This window comes from Typopeltis vanoorti, chromosome 26 (genome assembly GCF_054136105.1).
Source record: "Typopeltis vanoorti isolate ZY-2024b chromosome 26, IOZ_Tvanoo_1.0, whole genome shotgun sequence".
Classification (NCBI taxonomy): Eukaryota; Metazoa; Arthropoda; class Arachnida; order Uropygi; family Thelyphonidae; genus Typopeltis; species Typopeltis vanoorti.
Genome location: NC_143574.1, coordinates 10,808,303 through 10,833,899, shown reverse-complemented (window position 1 = coordinate 10,833,899; position 25,597 = coordinate 10,808,303). Strand labels below are relative to the sequence as shown.

The following is a 25,597-nucleotide window of genomic DNA, read 5'->3' as shown; positions in this document are numbered from 1 at the left end:
CAATTATAAAAAAGATGTTTCATTTAGTTCGTGACTTAAAGCACAAGTTTAAGCGCAAATTGAATATCACCAAAGACAGGAATGGAGCAGTACTAACAGAAAAACTGGAAATCAAGAAAAAATGGAGAGTACTGTCAGGAAATGTACATCAGAGAGGATAAAGAAAATTTGGAGTTGCTATCTTACCAAGAAAATTTAAATTTGGAACCTCCTTCACTTAAGCACGAGGTTGAAGATCAATTAAACAGCTTAACAACAATTAGGCCCCAGGTGCAGATGGAATCCCAGCAAAGTTAAGGCCATAGGGAATGCAGGAATAAAAACATTTCATATAAGAGTGTTTACCTTGATTACAAGGATATGGGATCATGGCCTAAAGATTGGAAGAAGTCAGTCTTCACACCATTGCACAAGAGGAGATACGAAGGATTGCAAGAAGTATAGAATTATTAGTTTAATCTCTCATGCAAGCAAGATTTTATAAAAGATCATCCTAAATAGGACTGAGTCCAAAGTTGAGGAACAAACAGGTTTTAGGAAAGGCAAGGGTACCATTAGAGATCAGATCCTTTGCCTTAGACATATTACAAAGTAGACAGAATTTATACTCCAAAGCTTTTGACTGCGTTCAGCATATGAAATTGTGGGAAGTAATAAAAAATGGATTTTATCCACGTGTTACCAGGTTGATAGCTAACTTGAACAGTGAGCAGGAAGTCACAGTAAGAACAAATGTTGGATTAATGGATTGGCTTCAGGTCAGCAAGGAAAGGATGCCTGTCTCCCTTGTTCAGTATCTTTGCTGAGGACATCATGCATAAAGTATTGGATGAGCTTAATAGATGAATTAGGATAGGTGGCAGATTAATCGGTAATCTGAGATATGCTGATTATACAGTCGCCTTTGTAATGACAAGGAAGAACTAGGGCAAATCCTTAACAAAGTTAAGGATTTGTCCTTAAGAGATTAGTAAGAACAGAAGACTTCAACTCAATTCTAGCAAAATAAAGATCATGTTCTCAAAGAAAATATAGACAGGGAAGCTCCTGAGAAATATGTGTACATCGACGGAGAAAGAATTGAGAAAGTCAGCGAGTTTGAATACCTGGGATTCATTATTAATGTGAACCATTGCTGTTCAGAACACATCAACACCCAAATTGCTATATACTCTGATTACACACCAGCCTGAAAGATTCCTGGCATTCTCTGTTTACAGAAAACCTACACATACAGGTAGATACATTCACCAGCAGTCATCCCCCCCCCACAACAATATGAGATTATTAAAAACTTACACAACAGGGCAAAATTAATCTGTTCGGACAACAGAGTCCTAACTACCGAACTTGACCATATCCTTAGTTAATGGCTACAACCCCCCAAAAATAATAAACCATGTGACAGCAAACCCCCCCCCCCCTTCTCCCTTCAGAGCAGAGATTACTCAAAATCTATCACCATTCCATATATCCAGGACACATCTGAAAAATTAACAAAAATCCTAAGGAAATATATATTGCGTAAAGACCTTACAACCAATTACAAGCCACATAAAAATTGGCATCACTTATCTGCTCCACCAAAGAACAGCCACATCCCCCAGTCATTAAATAGTTGATTTTCTCTAGTCCCACTCTCTTAACAGTGAAATCATTCTCCTAGGGTGATTTTAATGTCCATAACACAAACTGGCTTTCCTCTTCCAGTTGTACAGATCCTGCAGGCAGAGATGCTGAAACATTTGTCTTTATTAACGACCTTACACAAATTGTTCACAAGCCAACCAGAATACCGATAATCCGAACCACTCCCCAAATACCCTAATCTTTTCTTTACCAATGACCCTTCCAAATATGCAGTGAATGTAGTGAGTTTTTGTTTATATATAAACTAGTTTTTGTTTATCTGACATCAGAATTTTTCTTCAATAGCAGTTTTCAATCAATATTAGATTTATTTTCTAATATTATCTATTTTAGATATATTTTATTTATCAGGTAAGTAATTTTGTTTTAATTTATTTTATAATTAAATCTATCGCATTAAATTCTAGAGTATGACTAGTCATGAGAGAGATTACTACAGAAGAAAATACCCAAGTGGGCATGAAAAACAAAAGCGACTGAGGAATGTCAAAGAAATTCACTGTTTAAATTTATGAAGTTGAATTCATATATTCGTTCAGATATATCAGTTGATAATGGGAGTTCTGAAATAACTACAAACAGTTCTTCGGCTTCAACATTAATTAATAATGAGAGTTCTGAAATACTCAAAGGAAGCGGAGAACATGACGCGTTTGGTCAAACAATGAATATCGAAGATCCTAAAACTGAGACACCAGAGGAAGATGAACTATTTACTATTGATGATCCAGCAAAATGGCCCAAAATTTGGAACAACGCAACACTAACACAAATTGTACAACGTGGTCCACCATCTCCTCCGACTGAAAATGATTTTTCCAAAAGATGACAACAAGGTGTTTTTCCACAGCTCACTATGTTAGGACAACTGCAAATGGAGAGAAGCAAAACAGAACATGGCTTGTATATTCAAACTCTTCCAACTTTATTTTTTGTTTTTGTTGCAAATTATTTTCTTCTGATGATAATTTTTTTATCTAATAATGGCTTTTCTGACTGTCAACATGTAAGTGAAAGATTCAAGTTGCACGAACGAAATCCAGTGCATATGAAATGCATGTATTCATGGACACAAATGGAATGTAATTTAAAAATCACAATACAATTTATCAGCAAATCAAAATGTCATAAAATTTGAAGCAGAATGGTTAAGAAATGTTTTAAGACGAATAGTAGCAGCAATTCTTTATTTATCCGATTAATTCCCATATCAACAATTAATTCATTTAGCTTTTAGAGGTAAGTTTGATACTTTGTACACAGCCCATAATGGTAATTTTTTTGGAATCATAGAATTAATTGGAGAATTTAATCCACTTTTAAAAGATCATTTAATACGATGTTCAGAAAAAAAATTATAGGCAAGAAACAAAATTCGTATCTATCACCCATTGTGCAAAATGAATTAATTGTTGATATGGGAACCAAAATTCAACAAAATATTGTAAATATGATATGACAGGCAAAGTACTATTCAATAATTCTCGATTGTACTCCTGATGTTAGTCATCAGGAGCAAATTTCATTAATTTTTAGATTTTTACATATATTTGAAGCAGATATTGAAATTCGTGAACACTTTTTGACATTCTTAACAACTAATGACACTACTGGTAAAGGTATATATGAAAATATAAAATCACTTTTGAATAAATTAAATCTTAAATTGTCATATTGTAGAGGGCAAGGGTATGATAACGGAGCGAATATGAAAGGAGTATATAAGGGAGTCCGTGCTTACATTTTAAATGAAAAGGCATTTAATACTCCTTGCACCTGCATTAATTTAAATTTAATTTTAGGGGATGTCGCAAAATCATCAATTATAGCAATAAATTTTTTTAATGTTATACAAACAATATATACATTATTTGCTGCCTTAACTTCACGTTGGAACATATTAAAGAAATGTGTTAAACAATTAACTACAAAACCGTTATATGATACAAGATGGGAATGTAGAATAGAATCAGTTAGAGCTGAACGTTTTCAAATTCCAGAATTTTTAAATGCACTAAAAGAATTATCCGAAACTGCATCAGATAATACTATCAAAGTAGAAGTAGTTTCAATATATGAACAAATAGATTCATTTGAGTTTATAATAAGCCTCATAATTTGGTATGAGCTTTTGTCAAAAGTTAATTTAGTAAGTCAAGTATTACAAAATGCAAAAATTCCCATAGACATAGCAACTAAGCATATTAAAGAGTTAGTGCAGCACTTTGAAGAGCTGAGAATATCAGGATTTGATAGCTGTTTTGAGATTGCTAAAGAACTGTCAAATCTATTAGAAATAGAAATTAGAAATAGAAAGTCGAGTATGTCGAAGAAAAGTATTTTTTGATTATGACACGCCTGATGAATCACACATAGGTAGGCTGACCATATTTCCTTGAGACAAAAAGGGACAGGATTTATGTAATATTCTGTATTCATGAAACAGTAAGACGATTAAAAAAAAAGTTTTACATTGGCCATTATGTATGGTGATAAAACGCTGGTAATTATTGCTTCTGATTTGGTATGTGCTGAAGAAAATTTTGGTTCATAAATTTTATTGATCAATGTTGATAACAGTCATTTGCGTGAAAACTCTGGCCGTGACCCACAGTATGATACAACAAGAGCTTAACTTGCTGCAATTTTATCATTTTCGTTATCACCATCACATCTCACCATAAACCAGATGATGTTTTTAACTGAAGCCAGAGTCTTTTCAGCATCCTTATGTTTCTGGCTACGTAGATGTTGGTTGATGTCGCTTCTGCCTTCATGATCAATGGAAAAATGGATATTACAAGTCTGGCATACCACTTTTGTCCCATCACTACACAGCTTGTCCAGTTTAATAAATTTGAATTTTTTCTGGAGATCATCATTAAACTGCAGTTTCGCCTCTGACATTGCAAGGGTAGACTTAAAGCTTTAAAAAAATAACACTTAAAAGTTTACAAAAATATGAAATTTAAACCATCGCCATTGAATAACAAAGCCACCAGTTAGCATACAAGCAAAACAAAAACTAACGCTACAGCAGAACAGATGCCACGTCTGAGACGCGCAAGCATTGCCAACATGAACATTTTTTATTTTCTCTGAATAAATCACTGCAGATATCGATATTTAGTATCGAACAATGCGACTCCATGGTTATACAAATTACTGGTACCCATGATATTGATATATGATTATAGGTTTTGAATAATAATTTATAATTGACCAATATTAAAGTATATTTATAGTTTTTATTAAAACGGGACAAAATTGACATTTACATTAAAACGACAGGACGGCCGGAAAATATGAAAAAAAAACAAAAAACGGTACTGTCCCGTTCAAAACGTTACGTATGGTCAGCCTACACATAGGTGATAAGAAAGATAATTTTAGGATAAATTTCTTTTTTGTAATTTTAAATACTGCTCTACAACTGTCAAAAAAAGATTTGAATTGTATGAAATTCACGAAAACTCATTTGGATTTTTTTATATGAAATTAATAAGAAAATGACAGAAAATGAATTAAAATTTTGCTGCAAACAGCTGTATCAAAAATTAAATACAGATATTGATGAATCTGAATTTTACAATGAATTAATTATTTTTAGAAATATTGTTCCAGAAGATGCACCCATTAATATTTTAAAATTCATAATTGCAAATAATTTGTCGGATATTTATCCAAATATTACTACGACATTTAAAATATTATTGACCAGTCCAGTTACGGTCGCATCAGCAGAAAGGTCATTTTCCAAATTGAAATTAATAAAAACCTATTTGCAATCTTCTATGTCTCAAGAACGTTTGTCGTCTCTGGCAATAATATCTATAGAGCATGAAATTGCAAAAAATTTGAATTTTGATAGAGTTATAAATGATTTTATTGATTTTCCATAAATGTTACTAACTTTCAGAGGCCTTACTTTACCATTTCGCACAGGGCCGCGCAAAATGTAGAAACGGTCCTGCTTCCAATCGAAACATATGCACTGAACGTATCAGCAAATTAATTCTCACTGGCATGAAACATAGATTCCCCACACTACTATGAATTGCCATCCCCTATCCAAACCCTGGTTCTCCAAAAGATGTGCCAAGGCTGTACAAATGAAAAATCAGGCATACCACAACTGGCTCAAATCAAGGACTCCCTCATCCTTCACTGAAACCCGAAACAGATGCAAGAAAATTATTAATGCTTCCAAAACAGAATTTGAATGGACAAAAAAAGCAGAAAAATTGCAGCCTGTCCAAATGGCAGCCAAGCCTTTTGGTCTCTCGCCAAGGCAATTGGTCGTAACTTTTGCCCTACAATATTCCCAACCCTATCATACCCAGATGGCTCAATTGCAACATCACCCACAGCAAAAGCTAATCTTCTGGCTTCACACTTTGCCTCTAATGCACACATAACTGACAATGCAAACACATTCCAGTCATTCCAACTGCCCAACATACAATGCCGCCCCCTCCCCCCCATATCCTTTTGCTAGAAAGAGATCACAAACCTGTTTTCTAATTTAGAAAACAGGTTTATGATCTGATAGCATTTCTCCAATTGTCTTGACGGTCTGTGCACCAGAACTGACTCCTATCTTATGCCATCTGTATATGCTCTCTTATTCCACTGGTATATATCTCAAAGCCTGGAAACTGGCCTATATTCAATCAATTCCTAAAAAGCTGACAAATTGCTGCCACCTAACTACTTCCCTATCTCACTCACCTCAGTCCAATCTAAAGTGATGAAAAGAACAACCAATTCTCAACTACTTTACCTTGAAGGTACCCAGCTATTAAGCGACCATCAGTACGGATTCCGTCGATGCTGATCAACAGAAGATCTACTCTCATACAGCACCCATCACTGGACGAATGCCATGGAGAAATTTGGCAAATCTCAAGTAGTTAAACTTGATATCTCTAAAGCCTTTGACTGGAACTGGCACAGAGGAGGCTTACTAAGTAAATTCTCATCATTTGGACTGTCTCAGGACTTCTGCAGATGGAATGCCAGCTTCCTGTCTGGACGCACACTATGTGTGATGGTAGATGGCTCCCTATCCTCTCACCATCCAACTAATGCTGGGGGTCCCACAAGGTTCAGTTCTCTTACCAACCCTCTTCCTTCTGTATATCACTCCCCTTTCATTTGACAAACCCTACTCTACACAACTCACTTCAACCCACAGAACATCAACCACCATTGCCCTTAATTCTGACCTCCAAGCCATCCTCCCATGTGGCTCAGATAACCTTGTCAACTTCAACGCTAGTAAAACCCAGTTCTGTCCTATTTCTCACAAAAAAAAGAACCATTTTCTCCCAGCATTATTTTTGATAACACTCAAATTCCCAGACAAGATGAGATTTCTCCTCTTGGAATTACCCTGACATCGAGCCTCTCCTGGCATAAACACATCACAGCAATTGCATCCCCAGCTTACAAAAAAACTGGGATTTCTCTTTTGCTCAAGATGTATAAGGTTAACAGCTGTTCACCTTATACAAATCCATCCAGTATCAAATACTGTTCTCACATTTGGAGAAGGGCTCCTAAAAGCTCTCTCAAAATGCTTGACTCAATACAGAGGAGAGCAATTAGACCGATAAATGACCCATCTCTTACCAACTCGCTCACCTCACTTTCACATAGACGTTTGGTCTCTGCAATTTGTATATTCTATAAATATTTCCATGGGGAATGTTCATCTGAAACAGCATCAATAATTCCCTCCATTCTGTACTAAGTCCATTGGAACATGTACAGCTGCTGCCCAACATCCTTTCACAATACACCTTGAAGCCCACATAAGCTTCTTTTCCTCCTCCATCCCTGCTACTGCGGTACTGTGGAATAGTCTTCCCCTGACATATTTCCCAAGGAATACAATATACAGGTTTTTAAATCAAATGCAAACAAGTTTCTCCTTTCCCAACCCACTACCCATATTTGGTACTAACATACTATAGGTTGATCAGTCAACTTCTTATATATGAGTCCAACATAAAAAAAAACCTACTGGAGTATACCACATCCCTTGGAGTTGTAAATAGGCAGGACAGCCAATATCAGGATATCTGAACACAAGGACCAGCCACTCAGGACTTGCTGACCATGCTTTGGATACCCACCATGGGATATGCTGGAAGAAGGCCACTCTATTACACTGCAGCAAATATAAGTATGAAAGACTCTTCATCGAATCTGCCTCAGCCTTAAAAACTTTCTAAGCCTCAACATGAGACTTCCCCAAATTTGGGAAGCATATATTTTAAGAACGCCAGTCCAATGGCCAAGACAACCCACTTTAGGACTCTAGGCCCAATTTCTGTTGCCTCATTTGCTCAGTGTTAGTGCCTGATTGCACATATCATTGTTGTTTTTGTGATCCCTAAAGATGGCAATTTAACATTGCTGAAATACAGAAAAGTATTAATTAAAGTTTTTTTTATAATTAATATTCTAGTATATGTTTTCATTTCCTGAAAAATTTAAATCTATGTACAACCAATGTATAAGCTTATTTACAAGAATTACTACTATATATTATAAGAAGAGGACTACGTCTGTTGATCTTCAACAAAAATAATACTACCATATGTAAGATATGTATTGTTGATAGGATAGAAGACCCACTGACAAAAATTAATAATTAAAAAAAATGTAATAATTTTTTTTTTTTTTGAAAGGGGGTTTGAAGCTATCTGGTGAAAAGATGTGCTGTTAGAAAGCTCCTGAAAGATCAGTGATTTTTGTTGATTTATTGAGTGTTTTCTTAGATTTATTGGTGTATTTTTAGTATATTATTATAGTTTTTCTAGTGTATTTATTGTACTATAGCATTTAATAACATGATTATAGAAATATTATTAGTTTTTACTACTCTTAGGGGCACTGTTTAAGAATGGTACCGAAAACTCGTCACAACAGGGCAGTGTCTGGAGCTCAAGATAAAGTTGTTACTACTGAGAGAACCTTCGTCCTGATGAGCAGAAGCATTACTGCAGTGATGATGGTAATACATCTGAGGATAATCTGAACTGGAAATATCACGATTAAAAAAATTATTAGAAAATAAACATAATTAGTTTATTGGATATTCTCCTTCCTATGGTTATTTACTGAGCTATCAACATGCATGTCTAGAGTTTATAGAATCATATGTAATTCATTCCATCTCAGGATGTACAGATATTATATCAAAACTGTAAAATTAATAATAATTCATTTGCTAATAATGAAAGTATTTCTATTCATATGTTCTTTTTCTTGCCCTTATATTTGCCATTCACACATGGTTCACATATTTACACCTTTTAGCAATTCAAATATACCAATTAAATATAGTCCTCTCCTTAATTACTGTTTTCTAGTATATCCTAAAACATTATTTTCTCTTCTATACATAGTTGGTTATAATCCAAGAACCCATCATGATATGTGGGGCAAGTTCACCAATTTTTCTAGTTTTCTAGTATATCCTAAAACACATTCTTTTCTCTTCTATGCATATTTGGTTATAATCCAAGAATCCATCATGATATGTTTATTAGAAAATAAACATAATTAGTTTATTGGATATTCTCCTAACTATAGTTATTTACTGAGCTATCAACATGCACGTTTAGAGTTTATAGAATCATATGAAAAGTTCTAATAATACATTCCATCTAAGGATGTTCAGATATTATATCAAAACTGTAAAATTAATAATACTTCATTTGCTAATAATGAAAGTATTTCTATTCATATGTTCTTTTTTGCCCTTATATTTGGCATTCACGCATGGTTCAAATATTTACGCCTTTCAGCAATTAAAAAATACCAATTAAATATAGCCCTCTCCTTAATTACTGTTTTCTAGTATATCCTAAAACACATTCTTTTCTCTTATATGCATATTTAGTTATAATCCAAGAACCCATCATGTATGTGGGACAAGTTCACCAATATGCAAGCTGGAAATTGTGCTAGGGTAAGATGTTTCCTATTGACCACTAAAAGATCAAGATGGTGGTGAGAGTTTTCTGACCTCTCCCCAATGTTTGACTGCCATAACTTGTGACATTTTTAAATGAATTAATCCCCTTTTTTTTAATTACATGGAATAATACAACATTACTTTTGTGCAGTTTCCTATGAAAGCACATCACTGAGATATTCAAGAGGATGGAATATGCAGTTACACAAACTGTCATCTGGTGTACAACATATTGTATAGCATGAACACTGATCATTACTTAACTGCTGGGCTTTCAGCAATATAACATGGTCATTATCAAAAACACAGAAACAGCACATGAAAAAACGGTCACTGGAGAACTTTCAGCTGCTCTTTTATTTATTTATTAATGAGGAGATCTGGAAAGTTCTAATTAACATCTAGAACAAAAAATGATATTAAAGCAACTGGTATAACCACAAGAAAGAACATACTAATAACAGAGTTATGAAGGTAACTTATGATCTGATATTCTCATATGTTCTTTCTTGTGGTAATATCAGTTGCTTTAATATCATTTTTGTTTTCTAGGTGTTTATCAGAACTTTCCAGACTCCCTCATATTTTATTTTTTTTTTATGTGGCTCCCACTCATGAAACGTTTATTTGTAAACTGATGGTGCATGAGAAACTTTATGAGAAAATAAGAAAAATCCTAGTCTTGTTTGTTATAATTACTATAAAAAATATTATCCTTGTGTGAAGTAATTTCTAATAAAATTACTATTTTAATTTGTTATGAAAAAGGCTCTTTCTTAACTCATTCAAAATTTTTATATGCCCGGCTAATGCTTCATCCCACCCGGCTGTTAAAATTTCCGGGGAGAACACTGATTATATGTGAGAATGAGTATGCAGGCTTTTTTAACATTCTCATCAGCTTCTGTAGTTTTTTTTTTTTTTTTTTTTTTTTTTTAAACAATGGCATTTATTCAGTCATTTGGTGAATTTCTTATTTACTGAACATGCTCAGAATCTTCTACATTCAAGGATACATATAATAGTAAAGTGGTTTGCATGTTGGCTACCAGATAGCACACAGAACTGAATCTGATAGTAATGCATAAGGAGGCGTCTTGATCAGATGGCACCTATAATACCAGATAACTGTGCCTGAAGGGAGGACAAACAGTAAGAGCAACTGCCACATTATGGCAAAGAAGATGCACTCTCTCTCTCTCTGTATTGGCCATTTGTTTAGGAGTTTAACATCTCTGCAAGTACCTATTCTTATTTAACTTCAAAAAGATCAATAAGGCAAGAGTGCATTTTGCATCATTCATCTGTTGTTGTTTTTTCCTCTCTCTCTTTTTCTCTAACACACCTAATTCTGACAATCGTTTTGATCTCTTTAACTTCCGTGTCTAACTACTTGAACACAAGTCATCCTTCTTGGTGATTTAATGTCGATTACTCCAAGTTGAAATGGATGAATGACATTAGATAATCCATCAACTACCAACCAGAATATCAGACAACCCTCTCTACTTAAATATCCTTTCTTAATAAATTCTCCTTACAAGTATACTGTAGAGGTCACCTATCCTCTTGGTAACTCAGACCATAACAGTGTACAAGTTTTATCTCCTGTGAAATAACCTCTCTAGATCCAAAAACTTACTCTGATTGAGTTATAGAAATTAAACATGCTGGATTGGAGGCCTTCATTCCTCACGCTATTCAAAATTATTATTATTACCAGAGACCTCCAAGGAGGTCAGGGATTCCCTGAGGGAGGCTAGGCTTTGGATACATGCCAGAGGTACATATCTAGAGCATATTTCTTCATAAAGGTTCAAAGAAACTTGTGCTTCTGCTCTTGATATTCCTGGGACATCTAATATCTATCATAGAAGGCTAATCAGCAAATTGTCAACTTATGGTCTAGCTTCCATTTATTTATTTATTTATTTATTTTTTTAACTAGATAGCCAATTTTCTCTCTCTGGTTATTTATTATTATTACTATCACGGTTACTCCATGGAGTCAGACTTATCAAGAGAGGTCCTAAACATCATGTCAAGCACTATCCAACATTTGCACAGTACCTATCATACTTTGCTCTGAACTCATTCAGTCATGGCACCCACAAGAGACTCTTGGCAACCCATTCCACTCATTCACCACTCTCCAAGCAAAAAAAAAAAACATACTTCTAACACTCTTGCTAACTACACTCTTACTCAGTTTCCAAAGACGGTCCCTGGCTCTGTTTTGAAAAATTTCCTCTGAATTAATCTTGTAAATAAAACTAGAGTAATTTATATGTCTAAATCATATCACTCCTTTTCTGCCTGTCAACCAGTTTCTAGAAACCTACACATCTTCAACCCGTTCTTGTAAGGTTCATTCCATAGACCTGCTACCATCTTTGGATTTTGATGCATATAATGGTAGATCTCTCTCTCTTTAGATTTCTTTACCAATGTAGAAAATGCCCCTGGCCCATCTTGGGATTTTGATGGTAGATATTTCTCTTTAGATTTCTCTACCAATGTAGGAAATGCCCAGCATTCTGGTCTTCTGTTCCCCCCTCTTTTTCCTAAACAAAAACGATGTTCACTTACTGATCTCAAACCCTATCCATATTTTTGCTGATCAAAGTATGCTTTATTCCTTCTACTCATTTGATGAGCCTTGCAGTGCTCAACAATCCAAAGCTTCATTAACTTCTATCAATGCCTTAAATACTGATGTCACTATGACTCTTCAGTATGGAGTGACAAGTGGTCATCTTCATTGCTACCAAAACACAATGTTTTTTTTATTTTTGAAAAAAAAAAAAAAATCTCAGTTCACCTTCCATTACTTTTGATATAATACTGCAATACCTAGATCTCTTATTGGTCTGACATTTGCTTCTAACTTTTCTTGGAATAAACATGCCACATTCAGCTACCATATCCTCCAAATGACTTATATTTTTAAAATGTTACTGTTCACCTATCCAGCTACTAACTCTGTATAAATCCCAAATCTGCCAAACCTTAGAATACTATTCTCACATTTGGGGATGACGAATTGATAACCTTTAAACTTTTTTTGATGCTGCTTAAAACAGAGGAGAGCAGTCCAGTTAAGCACTGATCCCCCCCCCCCCCCCTTTTACATACTTACCCGACCTTGTTAGACATTTTTTTTTTTTTTTTTAGTTACTTTGCTGAACTGGCATCCATTGTTTTTGCTCTTATTTCTGCTAATTCACTGAACCTGCTTCTACCATTCTATTTCGCTGCATCTACCTCTGTTCTCTGGAACAGCCTTTCTCATGAAGTGTTCTCCAGGGACTACAACCTACAGCTGTTCAAAAAAGAAAATTAACAGATTCCTTCTCTCAATCTCTTCTCACATATACAGCACTAATTTGCTATAAGTAGTTCTGATAGCAAATTAGTGCTGTATGTGTGAGAAGAGACTGAGAGCAGGAATCTGTTAATTTTCTTTTTCCATGTTTATCCAGATAATTCAGAAGAACAACTGTATAATAAAAGTCAGATATCTCATTTAGATAACAGTGATATTTCATAGGTATTCAGCAGTGCAACAAACTGAAAAGAAATTAAATAAAACATGGATACTTTTTTCACCTTTCTTGTATGACACAAGAGTTGACAAATAATAAGCAAATTCATTTAATTTTGTTTTACTTACAGAAATGTAATTTTAGACCAAATGTCCTTTTTTTTCATAAGCAAAGTGGATATTAGATCCACCATTATTTCAAAGCTGAATGTAGAACCCCTATGAAAGTTTTGTAAGGTAAGTTGATCAGAGAGCTTATGGGAATACACTTCCTGGCATGAGTTACCTTAGTGTGGACTGCTTAAAAGATAGGTTCCACCGAAGTGTCTATATATTCGCCTTTTATTAGTCCATTTTGATAAGGTTTCATTGGCCTGACAACTGTTTCAAACTGGTTGGTTCTCTTCAGAGACCAGGCAGAAACCTTAAGAGGGCAAACACTCTCATTCAGTACTAAGGAACTTGAAATGTCACAGAAACATATTTTTATTTTAGTAATTTCTTTTTTTAAAATCAATATTACAGCAGCAGAATCATTTTTTGAAATTAAAGAGCAAGCAAACACACAGTGTACAGGTATATAAATATAAATTTAGTGAATGCATCTATTCTTTATTCTTCAGGTATCTGTTGTCATATATTTAGATGGCAGACAAATTTTATTGCCCTGTGTGAGACAATCACCCTGCTTATCAGAGGCCTGTACTTAGCTTGAAAAAAATTCTGTTTGGTTTCAAGTGCAGGAATTCCTGTATTATTTATGCATAGCTAAATGGATATGATGTGTGTGTGTGTAATTTACACAAGAGAGAGAGAGAGACACACACACACACACACACACACACACACACACACACACACACACACACACACACACACAACAGATGGCAATAACTACAGCTTATTAGTGCTGTGTATAGAATGATTAAAAAGAAAGGAGGAAATTGCTGATATGCTTCTTGAGCAGATGGAAGTAGCAGACTGCAAGAGATTTACTTAAATGCATTCACTATGTATATTTATTACTATATTAGTTTTTTTTAAATAACTATATTAGATTACTTGAATATCTTCATAATATACTTACTGCTTCGTCAGACATGTTGTAATAGGTTTCACGGTATAAAAAGAACACAGATGGTTAAGAAAATAACTATTTATTAACTTAAAAGCTAATATTTCGCTGGTATTATATCCAGCATCTTCAGAGCACACAACACAAAGTTTGTTACAAAGGCAAGACAACCACAATCCGGTGTAACAGTGGGGACAGTATAAGTGATTGCAGCATGCAACACAAGACTAAAGTCCTAATATGGTGCCATCTAGGTTATAAAAAAAAAAAAAAAAAAAAAAAAAAAAAAAAAAAAAAAAATTCTAAGTTTTGAAATAGTAGTCCAAATGATAAAAAATAAAAGTAATAAATATTAATTTGGTCTTAGGATGACTGTCTCCCAAATCTTTGGTAGATTTATACAGCCATACTTGTTAAGGTTTGGGGTATGTTTCAAGGCTTCTGTTGATTCCAGGAACAACCTCTCTGACTTGTAGAAGCTTCTGTGCATTACTTTTGTTTCTTTCCAATTGATCCTGTGTGCAGGGGTATCCAAAGCATGGTCTGCCAGACCCGACTTACCATAGCGAAAGTGTCGGATTTTTGTGTTCACTGAGGCGGATGTCCACATTTCTTCCTGTCTGTCCGTAGTAGGCTTGATGGCAAGAACAGGGCACTTCATAGACACCTGGATGTGATAAAGGAGTGCATTTGTCCTTAGGTGAACGGATGAGAGTTGCTAATTTTATATAAGGTTTAAATACTGTGCGTAATTGGTGTTTGAGCACCCTAGATATCTTTTCAGATGTGCCTTTAATGTATGGGATGGTGATGGTTTTGTTGTAGTCTTCTGTGGTAGATAGAGGGGATTTATGGGTAGCATTTAGTATGTTATCTATTTTACGGGGATTATAACCATTGTTTAAGAAGGTTTGACATAGGCGAGAAAGTTCAGCAGTGAGAGCAATGTCATTGGAACAGATTGCTATAGCTCTATGGGTTAGTGTTTTTAAGATACCATATTGTTGAGAAGGGTGATGGTGTGATTGTTTGTGTAAGTATCTCCCTGTATGTGTGGGTTTTCTGTAAACAGAAAATGATAAGGAACCTTCTGGAAGACGTGTGATTAGTGTGTCCAAGAAAGGCAGGCAGTCATTGGCCTCTAATTCCATTGTAAAGTGGATTTTAGGGTGCTGGCTATTTAGATGCACTAAAAATGTATTCAATGTGTCTGGGCCATGTGGCCAAATGGCAAACACATCGTCAACATAGCGTAGCCAGAGACTAGGTTTAAGAGTGGCTGTGTTGATAGCTAATTTTTCTAGATGTTCTATGTAGAAGTTGGCTAAGGGGGGAGAAAGAGGTGAACCCATAGCTGTCCCATCTAACTGTTTGTATATTTTCCCTTTCCATGTAAAATAACCTGCCTGTACTGTGAATTTAAATAGCTGGAACATATCTGGAGAAAATTGTGAATTTAGTAAGTTAAGTGTTTCAATCAGTGGTACATTAGTGAATAATGAGGTGATATCAAAACTCACCATTAGGTCTGAACTATTTAAGGTGTGGTTTTCTAAAATACTTTTTAGGTGGGTAGAATTTTTAACAAAAGAGGGAGAATTGTTTGTGTAAGTGGTTAGTAATTTTGCTAAATGTTAGCCAAACATTTAGCAAAATTATTAACCACTAACCAAAATTACTTACCAAAATTAATAAATAGCCAGCATCCTAAAATCCACTTTACAATGGAACTAGAAGCCAATGACTGCCTGCCTTTCTTGGACACACTGATCACACGTCTTCCAGAAGGTTCCTTATCATTTTCTGTTTACAGAAAACCCACACATACAGGGAGATACTTACACAAACAATCACACCATCACCCTTCTCAACAATATGGTATCTTAAAAACACTAACCCATACAGCTATAGCAATCTGTTCCAATGACATTGCTCTCACTGCTGAACTTTCTCGCCTATGTCAAACCTTCTTAAACAATGGTTATAATCCCCGTAAAATAGATAACATACTAAATGCTACCCATAAATCCCCTCTATCTACCACAGAAGACTACAACAAAACCATCACCATCCCATACATTAAAGGCACATCTGAAAAGATATCTAGGGTGCTTAACAAACACCAATTACGCACAGTACTTAAACCTTATATAAAATTAGCAACTCTCATCCGTTCACCTAAGGACAAATGCACTCCTTTATCACATCCAGGTGTCTATGAAGTGCCCTGTTCTTGCCATGAAGCCTACTATGGACAGACAGGAAGAAATGTGGACATCTGCCTCAGTGAACACAAAAAATATATCCGACACTTTCGCTATGGTAAGTCGGGTCTGGCAGACCAAGCTTTGGATACCCCTGCACACAGGATCAATTGGAAAGAAACAAAAGTAATGCACAGAAGCTTCTACAAGTCAGAGAGGTTGTTCCTGGAATCAACAGAAGCCTTGAAACATACCCCAAACCTTAACAAGTATGGCTGTATAAATCTACCAAAGATTTGGGAGACAGTCATTCTAAGACCAAATTAATATTTATTACTTTTATTTTTTATCATTTGGACTACTATTTCAAAACTTTGAATTTTTTTTTTTTTTAAAACCTAGATGGCGCCATATTAGGACGTTAGTCTTGTGTTGCACGCTGCAATCACTTATACTGTCCCCACTGTTACACTGGATTGTGGTTGTCTTGCCTTTGTAACAAACTTTGTGTTGTGTGCTATGAAGATGCTGGATATAATACCAGCAAAATATTAGCTTTTAAGTTAATAAATAGTTATTTTCTTAACCATCTGTGTTCTTTTTTATACCGTGAAACATATTACAATATACTTACTGCTAAATCTCCCTAAATTCTAACTATTGCAAGTGAAAGTCATGTTCTCTCCTTTCTATGTCATTGAACTATTTTCATTTCAGATTCACTTCATCCATTAAATAATAAAAATTCTTCCCCAATTCTTATAGAAATGTTTGCAGACATGAGTGTACATTATTTAAAGATTAAAAAACATGTAAAATTTAAGAATGAGTATCACAAAAAATTCACCTTTCCAGGATAAGAAGTTCCTTTTTCTTGTCTTTTCAATTCTTCCAGTCGCTGTTTATCTTCAAGCTGAAATACAAATTAATTGTATCTATGTATAGTATACAAGGCATGTTTTTGACAAATGTGAATTATGAGTTTTACTTAGAATTGCTTACCAAAGAAAAAACAAATATACTCCACTCAAAAGGATCATTCGTGAAGAAGAGATCAAGAGGGTTTAAATAATAATCAGGTTCACACAGTCACATAAACAATTTGAGTGAGTTGAGGCAGCAAATGCTTAAGCATTTTTACCTGCTAGATTAGTATTGGATTCTAAACAATAAAATCTTTGAGGAAGATGGCTTTGCTTTCAGGTAAGTTGGACTGGAAAAATCCAAGATTTGAAGACAATCAAAGGGAGGGCAGCTTTGCTGGTGACATTATGAGAACAATAGTGCATTCAATAGAATGTTATACAGACATTTTTAGCTAAAAGAAGACTGAGTTGACACTCTTTCTGAGAAGAGATAGCAGAACAAAAATATGAAGAAATGCCACACTTGAAACAAGAAGAGTCAAAGTGGTGAGGAAACGTAGATGAATTCTTAGCTTTTGTCATCAATATTCATAATAATAATCTCAATGCCATTAAAGTTATTATCATCATTACTGTATGGGAATCTCCATGAGCTTGTCACAGGAGGCCCAGACTACTCAAACAAAACATATTGTACTTCACCATGAAATATCCACTAAGTACTCACAACTGACTCCAGCAATCCAGTCCAATCATTCATTACTCTCCAAGATAAATGTAGTCCTGAAGTTCTTAATAACCATAGTCTTACTCAATTACCAGGGATGACTTCTTCTACCCCTCATATGAAGTACTGAAAAATTTCCTCTGTATCCTATAAAACTCTTTTAATAACTTAAAACATTTTTATCACATCCTCTCTTTTCTGTCTATCAACCAACTTCTGCAAACTACAAATTCTTAATCTATCCTTACTGGGAGCATTTCACAGACCAATCACCATCTTGGTCACATGTCTCTGGATCCTTTGAACCACTTCCTCATCCTCAAGAAACACAGATGACTAGACCTGTGTGCCAGATAAGGCCATATCAAAGCTTTCTAAAGGGGAATAATAACTCCCTTATCTTTGTTGCCAAGAAATTATATTCTGGTTTAATCCTTTATCCAAGTGTAAGCAAACAAAATATGCGCATGAAGTATTTTCATGACCATGCTACTTGTATATAGAGGCATGTGATTCACATTAATTGCTTTAGTATCCTATCATGAAAAACACAAATTCTTTTGAGCAGGTATAATGCATTATAAATTGTAAAGTGCATAGTCATGCACTTTACATTTACCAACATTGATTTCATGAAATTTTGTCATTAGATATCCAATGTTGTATGATATGCTAGAAGAAACTGATCAAATGAGGGATCTTGGAGTTTTAAACCAACTAGCCAGAAAAAAAAGTTTACTTGCCCAATTTCAAGTTGTTATAGATAATGCTAAAAACATGTTATGTTGACAAAACAAAGCAATATATTCTTTAATTCTCACCATATGTTACATGTAATTATACAGAAATAGGCTTTCCTTTAATGTGGGTTTAAAATGTATGCCACAACACAGCCCATCACAACTCAGTTTGTCTTTTGTTTATTGTTCATAATGAAAGGGTGAATTTATATAATTATCCATAAACAATAATTTAACAGGGAAGAAAAATAATAAAATTTACAAAAACAAGAAAGTAAGTAGCACTTGATGTGGAGCCAGACTCTCTTTCACAATGCACTCATGCAACAGTTATCTTGCAAAGACTTGTCTTTGCAAGATTATTGTATTTTTTAAATAACAGTACTATAAAAGAATCTGAATTATGTACAGTTTTCACGCATTTGATTACACTAAGCTAATTCATGTTGTGAGCTGCGAAAAATAAGCTTAGGATAATACTATATTATAATTGCACATCTACTTAAGGGGTAAAGGTGTTGGAAGAATAAGATTTATAGATCTACTACAGTATTTAATTAGATTGTGCCAATTTTAATTTTTGTGTTTATAATGTCCGGTTGTTTTCTTAATGAAATTATATTGTGAGAAAAGCACAATTATTATTATTTTTTTAAATAATAGATTACATATGTCATGCAGATGTATATATATATGTATGTATATTTAATATTATTATTATTATATGACACCTCCAACTCGTCAAGGAATCCTTGGACGGAGGGTTGAAGAGCACTCTACAACTCTCTGTCTCCACCAATTAATGAGCCAACTACACAGAACCATTAATACCATAATCATCTACACACAACTCTATCTACTGCCCACCACCACTACCATCACTAACACTTTCTGTTTGTAAATGTGTGTTCTCAAAGCTGATTTGCCCGTGTGTGTGGAAGAAGAAACCTTGCTACCTCTGTATGAGATTGGCTAACTCATCTTCAATTGAAAAAAAAAAAAAAAAACATATAAAGATTCTTCTCATCAAGATGAGATTTAAACTTAGGCATTTTCCAACCGAAGGGGGAAATGTCCCATTGTTCTTAAAATTGTGAATACATTACATAATCTGGATATTCCTCTCTTACCCACTTCTTGAAAGTTCTATATTGAACTGAATGAATGCATTGATTTGATTAAAAATTTAGTTATTGGAAATTATACCTGCAGTTTAATTTAAATACATAATATGTATGAAAATTAAATTGCAGGTATAATTGTGGGGTTTCTGAGAAAACCCGATAACTCCAATTTTGCTGAAAATAGAGTTAATGTTATCAGCATATGTAAAATTTTATGCTCTATCATCTGGGAAAACCCTCTTTCTCCTGTGAGGTATAGTGCTGGAGTTACGGTCTTGGTCAATTTTCACCAAGTCCAAAAATGACATTCATAGCTAGGGAAAAGCTTTTAAAATCACTTAGTAGATTTTCTCAGAACTTTTATATAATTACTCACAGCCTATACAGGGAAAATCCTGCAAGTCCATGAATTTTATTATTTCACAACAATGAAAAAATTAAACAGGCTATTACACAAGAAAAAAAAAAATAAAATTTGTTTCTCAAAACTTTGCAAAATGGAGTTATAGGGTTTTCCCAGAAACCCCACGATTTTATGATATGAAAAAGGTACATATTTTCTCACATAGTTCAAGTGTGTAAGATTTACTGCTTTCAAGTGAAGTGTAAAGTTATTTCCTTTGTAGATATGAAGTGGTGGATATGAATAAGGAGATAAATATGGCATGAGAGAAGATATGAAAGTTGTTAAATGGATGGGGGATGGGAAGGAGTCAAGACTATGACATACAAACTGAGACAAAGCTGTGATTGCAAATTATTTAATGTGTAGATTTTTCAAGAAAAATGGTGCACGGTATGATTGTGTGTGGTGCTTTTTTGATGGAAGAAAAGATCTGTACTCCCACAATGGATTATACATAAATGGATTCTGGTAGGTGTTTGAAGAAATTGTTATTCGTGAAACTGCAAATATAAGCAGTCAGAGAAACCAGGTACCACTTGGTAGCTGCATAAAAGATATAATAAAACACATGCACAAATAAATACACAATAAAAAAATATGCTTAAGAAATTAGAGGAAGATGCATGTAGCAATAAGGGAATGGAATTTCTAGAATTCTTGAGGGACAAATATCTTAGGCAACATGTAATAGAGGGAACAAGAGGTTCAAGAGTTTTGGATTTGATCATAGCATCAGAAGAGCTGATAATAAGTGAGATGACATTCTCTCCCACCAGTTGGAGAGGGTGACCATGTGATTTTGACTTGCAGGAATATATGTGGAATTATAAGGCTTACAATAAGGATTACAATAGTCTTAGACATCAACTTGGGGAAGTTTCATGGAGGGAGGAATAGGAAGGCCAGGATATCATTAGTGCTTAGGAAATTGTGAAGGAATATTTGTTAGCAGCAATAATAAGCTGTATTCCACAAATGAAGAAGAGGACACAATTTGGTGTAAAGTGGATGACAAACAATATTAAACAGGAGCTGCATGTGAAAAAGAGGCTATGGAAGAGATATAAGGAAACAGGTGAAGAGCAGATGCATGAAGAATATAAGACACAGGCCAGGAGAGCGACTAGTATGGTAAGGAAGGCGAAACTGGAATATGAGAAGAGATTGGCCCTAAGATCCAAAGAAAATCCTAGGAAATTTTTTAGCTATGTGACCAGTAGGAGGAGAAATGATTGTGGAAGAATGTCATTGTGGGATAAAAATGGGAATAGAGTGACTGATGCAGAGGACAGTGGAATTGTTCAATGAACACTTTATTGGTGTATTTCATCCTGGAGGAGTAAATTTTAATATTAGAGGGATAGGGCAGGTTCAAGGTTTAGAGGTGCAGGAGAAGAACATTTTCCAAATACTGAGCACTCTGGATGTCAGTAAAGCTGTGGGACTAGATGGTATTTCACCACGAGTTTTGAGAGAATGTGTTCAAGAACTGACAGCTGAGTCTGGCTACAGGAAAGGTGCCTAGGGAATGGAAGGAAGGTAAGATAATGCCATTGCATAAGGGCAGTAGCAGACTGGAAGTGTCTAATTATAGGCCAGTTTGTGTGTCATCGGTAGTTAAGATCTTGGAGAAATTAGTTAGGGACCGCATACAACATTGGGCAGATGAGGGTAATGTTATCTGTGAGAGTCAACATGGATTTGTGAGGGGGGGGCGCTCTTGTTTTAGTAATATGCTAGCCTTTTATAATAAAGTTACAAAAGCATTAGATGAGGAAAAGGCATATACTGCCATTTTCTTAGACTTAGCAAAGGCATTTGACAGGGTGCCACATGGTAAGCTGATATTTAAGTTGCAGCACATGGGTTTGGATGTCAAGTTGGTCAACTGGATTCAGGATTGGCTGACTGATAGGTATCAGAGAGTTGTGTGTGGTGGGGCAGTATCAAGGAAGCAGAAGGTTATAATTGGGGTTCCACAGGACTCAGTACTGGGACCTGTATTGTTCAACCTTTATATCAATGATATTGTCAATGGATTGCAAGGGGACATTCAATTGTTTCCGGACGATGTAAAGCTGGGAAGGGTTATCAGTAATAGTGCAGATGTGATAGTCATGCAGGAGGATTTGAATAAGCTAGACAGATGGGCAAATGAATGGGGGATATCGGTTCAATGCAGCAAAATGTAAGGTCTCGAGGTATGGGACACTGCATACTCTATTAGAGGAGATATAATAAGTAGGTGAGAAAGGGGAAATAGAGGAAGTAGGGGAGACAAGAGATCTGGGGTTGATGATTGATAGAAACTTGAAATTCAAGGGATATATTGCAAAAGTGGTGAAGGTAACACAAAGGATTGCTGCAATAATGAGAAGGACGCTGACCTGCAGAGATAAAAGAGTTATCATTCCGTTGCATAAGACCTTGATCAGACCACACTTAGATTATTGTTCTCAGATTTGGTCCTCAGGATTTGAAGGGGATAAATTAACTGTGTAAAGGATACAGAGGCAGATAACAAAGACAGTTTCAGGACTGTACAATGTTAGTTATGAGGATTAGCTGAGGGAATGTAGACTGCAGAGTTTGGTGAATAGAAGGAGAGGTGATATGATTGAGACTTTTAATGTGTGATATGATGTGCGAGTGATATTATTGAGACCACATTACCTGTTGAGAGGTGGTTACAGAGTTGACATTGGAGAGTTGTTTCGTTTGGTGGAACAGCAGGAAGGAGTGATGACAAGGGGACCATCCCTGGAAGTTACAAAATGAAACTGTGAGCAAGAGAGTGAGGAATGGTTTCTTTGCATGGAGGGTGGTTGAACCGTGGAATGCATTACCCGATGGAGTGGTGAGAGCGAGAACGGTATGACAGAATGGTATGACAGACTTTGTGTTTCCTAGGAGCGACCTCCCACGTTGAGTCTTGACAGACTTGTGTTTCCTAAGAAGGACCTCCTGTGATGAGTCTTTTGACTCCTTGGAAGCCTAAATAATAATATAATAATTATAATTAATTACACAGATAATTTGGTTTAAGTATCTTAAGCCACTGTCAGTGTTTTGAAAATGAATAATGAGAAATTCAAAAACAACAATATAAGGCATATGGGGACCTGCATCTTTTTGCATGTAGTTAGAGTTCCAGGTTGATATTATACTATTAAAATCTGATATAGTTATACACAATGATTGGAAAGAAGTCAACGGATACCACAGTTGTGTAATGAGCCATGTCTTTATAGCTGGTATAAATTAGAGGAATATGATGCTCCCAAGTCAGTGCAACTGTGTCTGGGTGAAATGGAGATGCAAAAGGAATTGCCAGAAATTGAAAGAGGTGTTGTGATAGGATGCCATGTTGCAGGCATATCTGTTTGCAAATTGGGTCATCTCAGTTCAATAATCAGTGATACCATACTGAGATGGAAATGCAGGGACTCGAACTGCAAGTGCTACACTGCAGTGGATGACCCACCATACTCACCGAATGTGACTGTAGGGTGTTATGAAGGATAATATATAAAACCGCCGTCCATCAGCCAACAGATTGAATGCAGCGTTCCTGTAAGACAGAATAACAAATAGGCATTGCCTGGAGGAGGGGGAGGGGCAGAATATTCCTTTGTTACTCACATCAGTGCATTTTTTTTTTCTAATAGGATTTCAATCTATAGACAAACTTTACATGTCAAAAGTCAATTAGTTCAAGGATATTAGAAATTTCTTAAATCAATATTTACATAGTGAAATAAAAAAATGTTAATTACCCTCTTTTTGTGTTCAGAAGCAGCAGTAACATTTCCTTCTCTCAGGGCTCTTGAAACTTCTTGCCATAGCCTACGTGATTCATATGGATCTTGAAGATGTAATGGACGAACATACTTTGGGTATTTAGTTAACAATTTCACCTCAGCACATTTTTCTGTTCCCTGCAGGGAGGGGAGGATTTATTCAATGAAGAGCCACATTATATAGCATAGTTTTTTTTCCTAAAAAAGTGAAAAAATCATACCTCTTCAACAGATGCTGTAGCTCAATATCACCATCTTTAGGATTTTGGAGACCTAGCCAACAAAAGCATGAAATATGTATCCATTATGTTAATAAATTATGACAATTTTATTTTCGTCAGAAATTTTCAGGTGGGCCTAGGCCTGTAAAAGATTGCCCCCCCCCCCAGAACTTTTACATTGCAATATATATCGTGCATTACCAGGAGAAAACAAATACAACTGCATAAATGATCTGCGATCTATAACCAACAATCAGTGGGGAACATTAGAGTATTTAGCACAATACTGCACGAAAAGGCCATATTTACAAGTATTCATGATTTGTCTCTGAGCACTTAATACTAAGGGAAAAAATCAACAATAGCAACAAAGAAAGAATTCTTCAAAATGGTAAGGTTCCAGAACAGAATTACAGAAACCCAGTATGCACCATTTAAAATACTCAATGAAAAAGAGCTGAGGCTGTAATCACTAAGGAGAACACTATGATGGAGAAGTTAGGAGGCACATATACAGCTGCCTCATACTGAATGAAAATATGAGATATAAGTAGTTCATTTCTATGAAAGCTGAAACCATAATGGAATTAATAGCCACTTGTTTGTAAATCCCAAATCTCATGAATTAACTTATAATACCATTTCCACATAGTGATATTGAGTGCACAAACACAATAGGCTACTGGAAAATAGCAAGTATAGTCTTTTTTTTTTTTTTTTTCTCAGAAGAATGAATGAACACTTAGATCCTGAATATGCTTCCTTTGCAATTTATGCAGGCAGGAGAGGAGTAATGATCTAGGGAATTCTCTGTTTGATTTCTCTCTCTCACACTCAATTTTATACTTACTATTTTACTATTTTATTTTTTTTACTTTATATTATATATTTTATATTATATTATTTTATTATATATTTTATATATTTTTAACTTTATATTACTATTTTATAATTCCATGTTAATTAAAAGAAAGAGACATTATTTTATAGTTCCAATGCATCCAAACAAGCAAGAGCTTTAAAATAAGAATAGTATAATAATAATATTCATCATTCCTGTATGGTATTGTGTCAAGATAGTTTGAGGGCCACTAATAAGAGCCTGAAAGTATTCCTAGTAATAACCTAATTCCCCAGATCTTAATCATAAAGAGCAATAGCTCCCAGACTTTTGGACTTTGAGGACTCAAACTTGAATTGCAAATTTCAGAGATCCTCATCATTTTATGATTTTCCATGATCTCTTAAGG

The 25,597-nt window shown here is 35.0% G+C and overlaps 1 protein-coding gene across 2 annotated transcripts in view; it reads right to left on the bottom strand.

Moving 5' to 3' along the window:
* Window positions 1–25,597, bottom strand: part of LOC150092319 (oxysterol-binding protein-related protein 11-like) — a 375,890-nt gene that overhangs the window by 10,764 nt on the left and 339,529 nt on the right. For both annotated transcript variants that reach the window (XM_090415181.1, XM_090415180.1), the window contains 2 exons: window positions 24,103–24,264; window positions 17,311–17,376 (listed from right to left, as the gene is read on the bottom strand). In XM_090415181.1, the coding sequence (XP_090271307.1) occupies window positions 17,311–17,376; window positions 24,103–24,264 (228 nt within the window). The remainder of the gene's footprint in view (window positions 1–17,310; window positions 17,377–24,102; window positions 24,265–25,597) is intronic.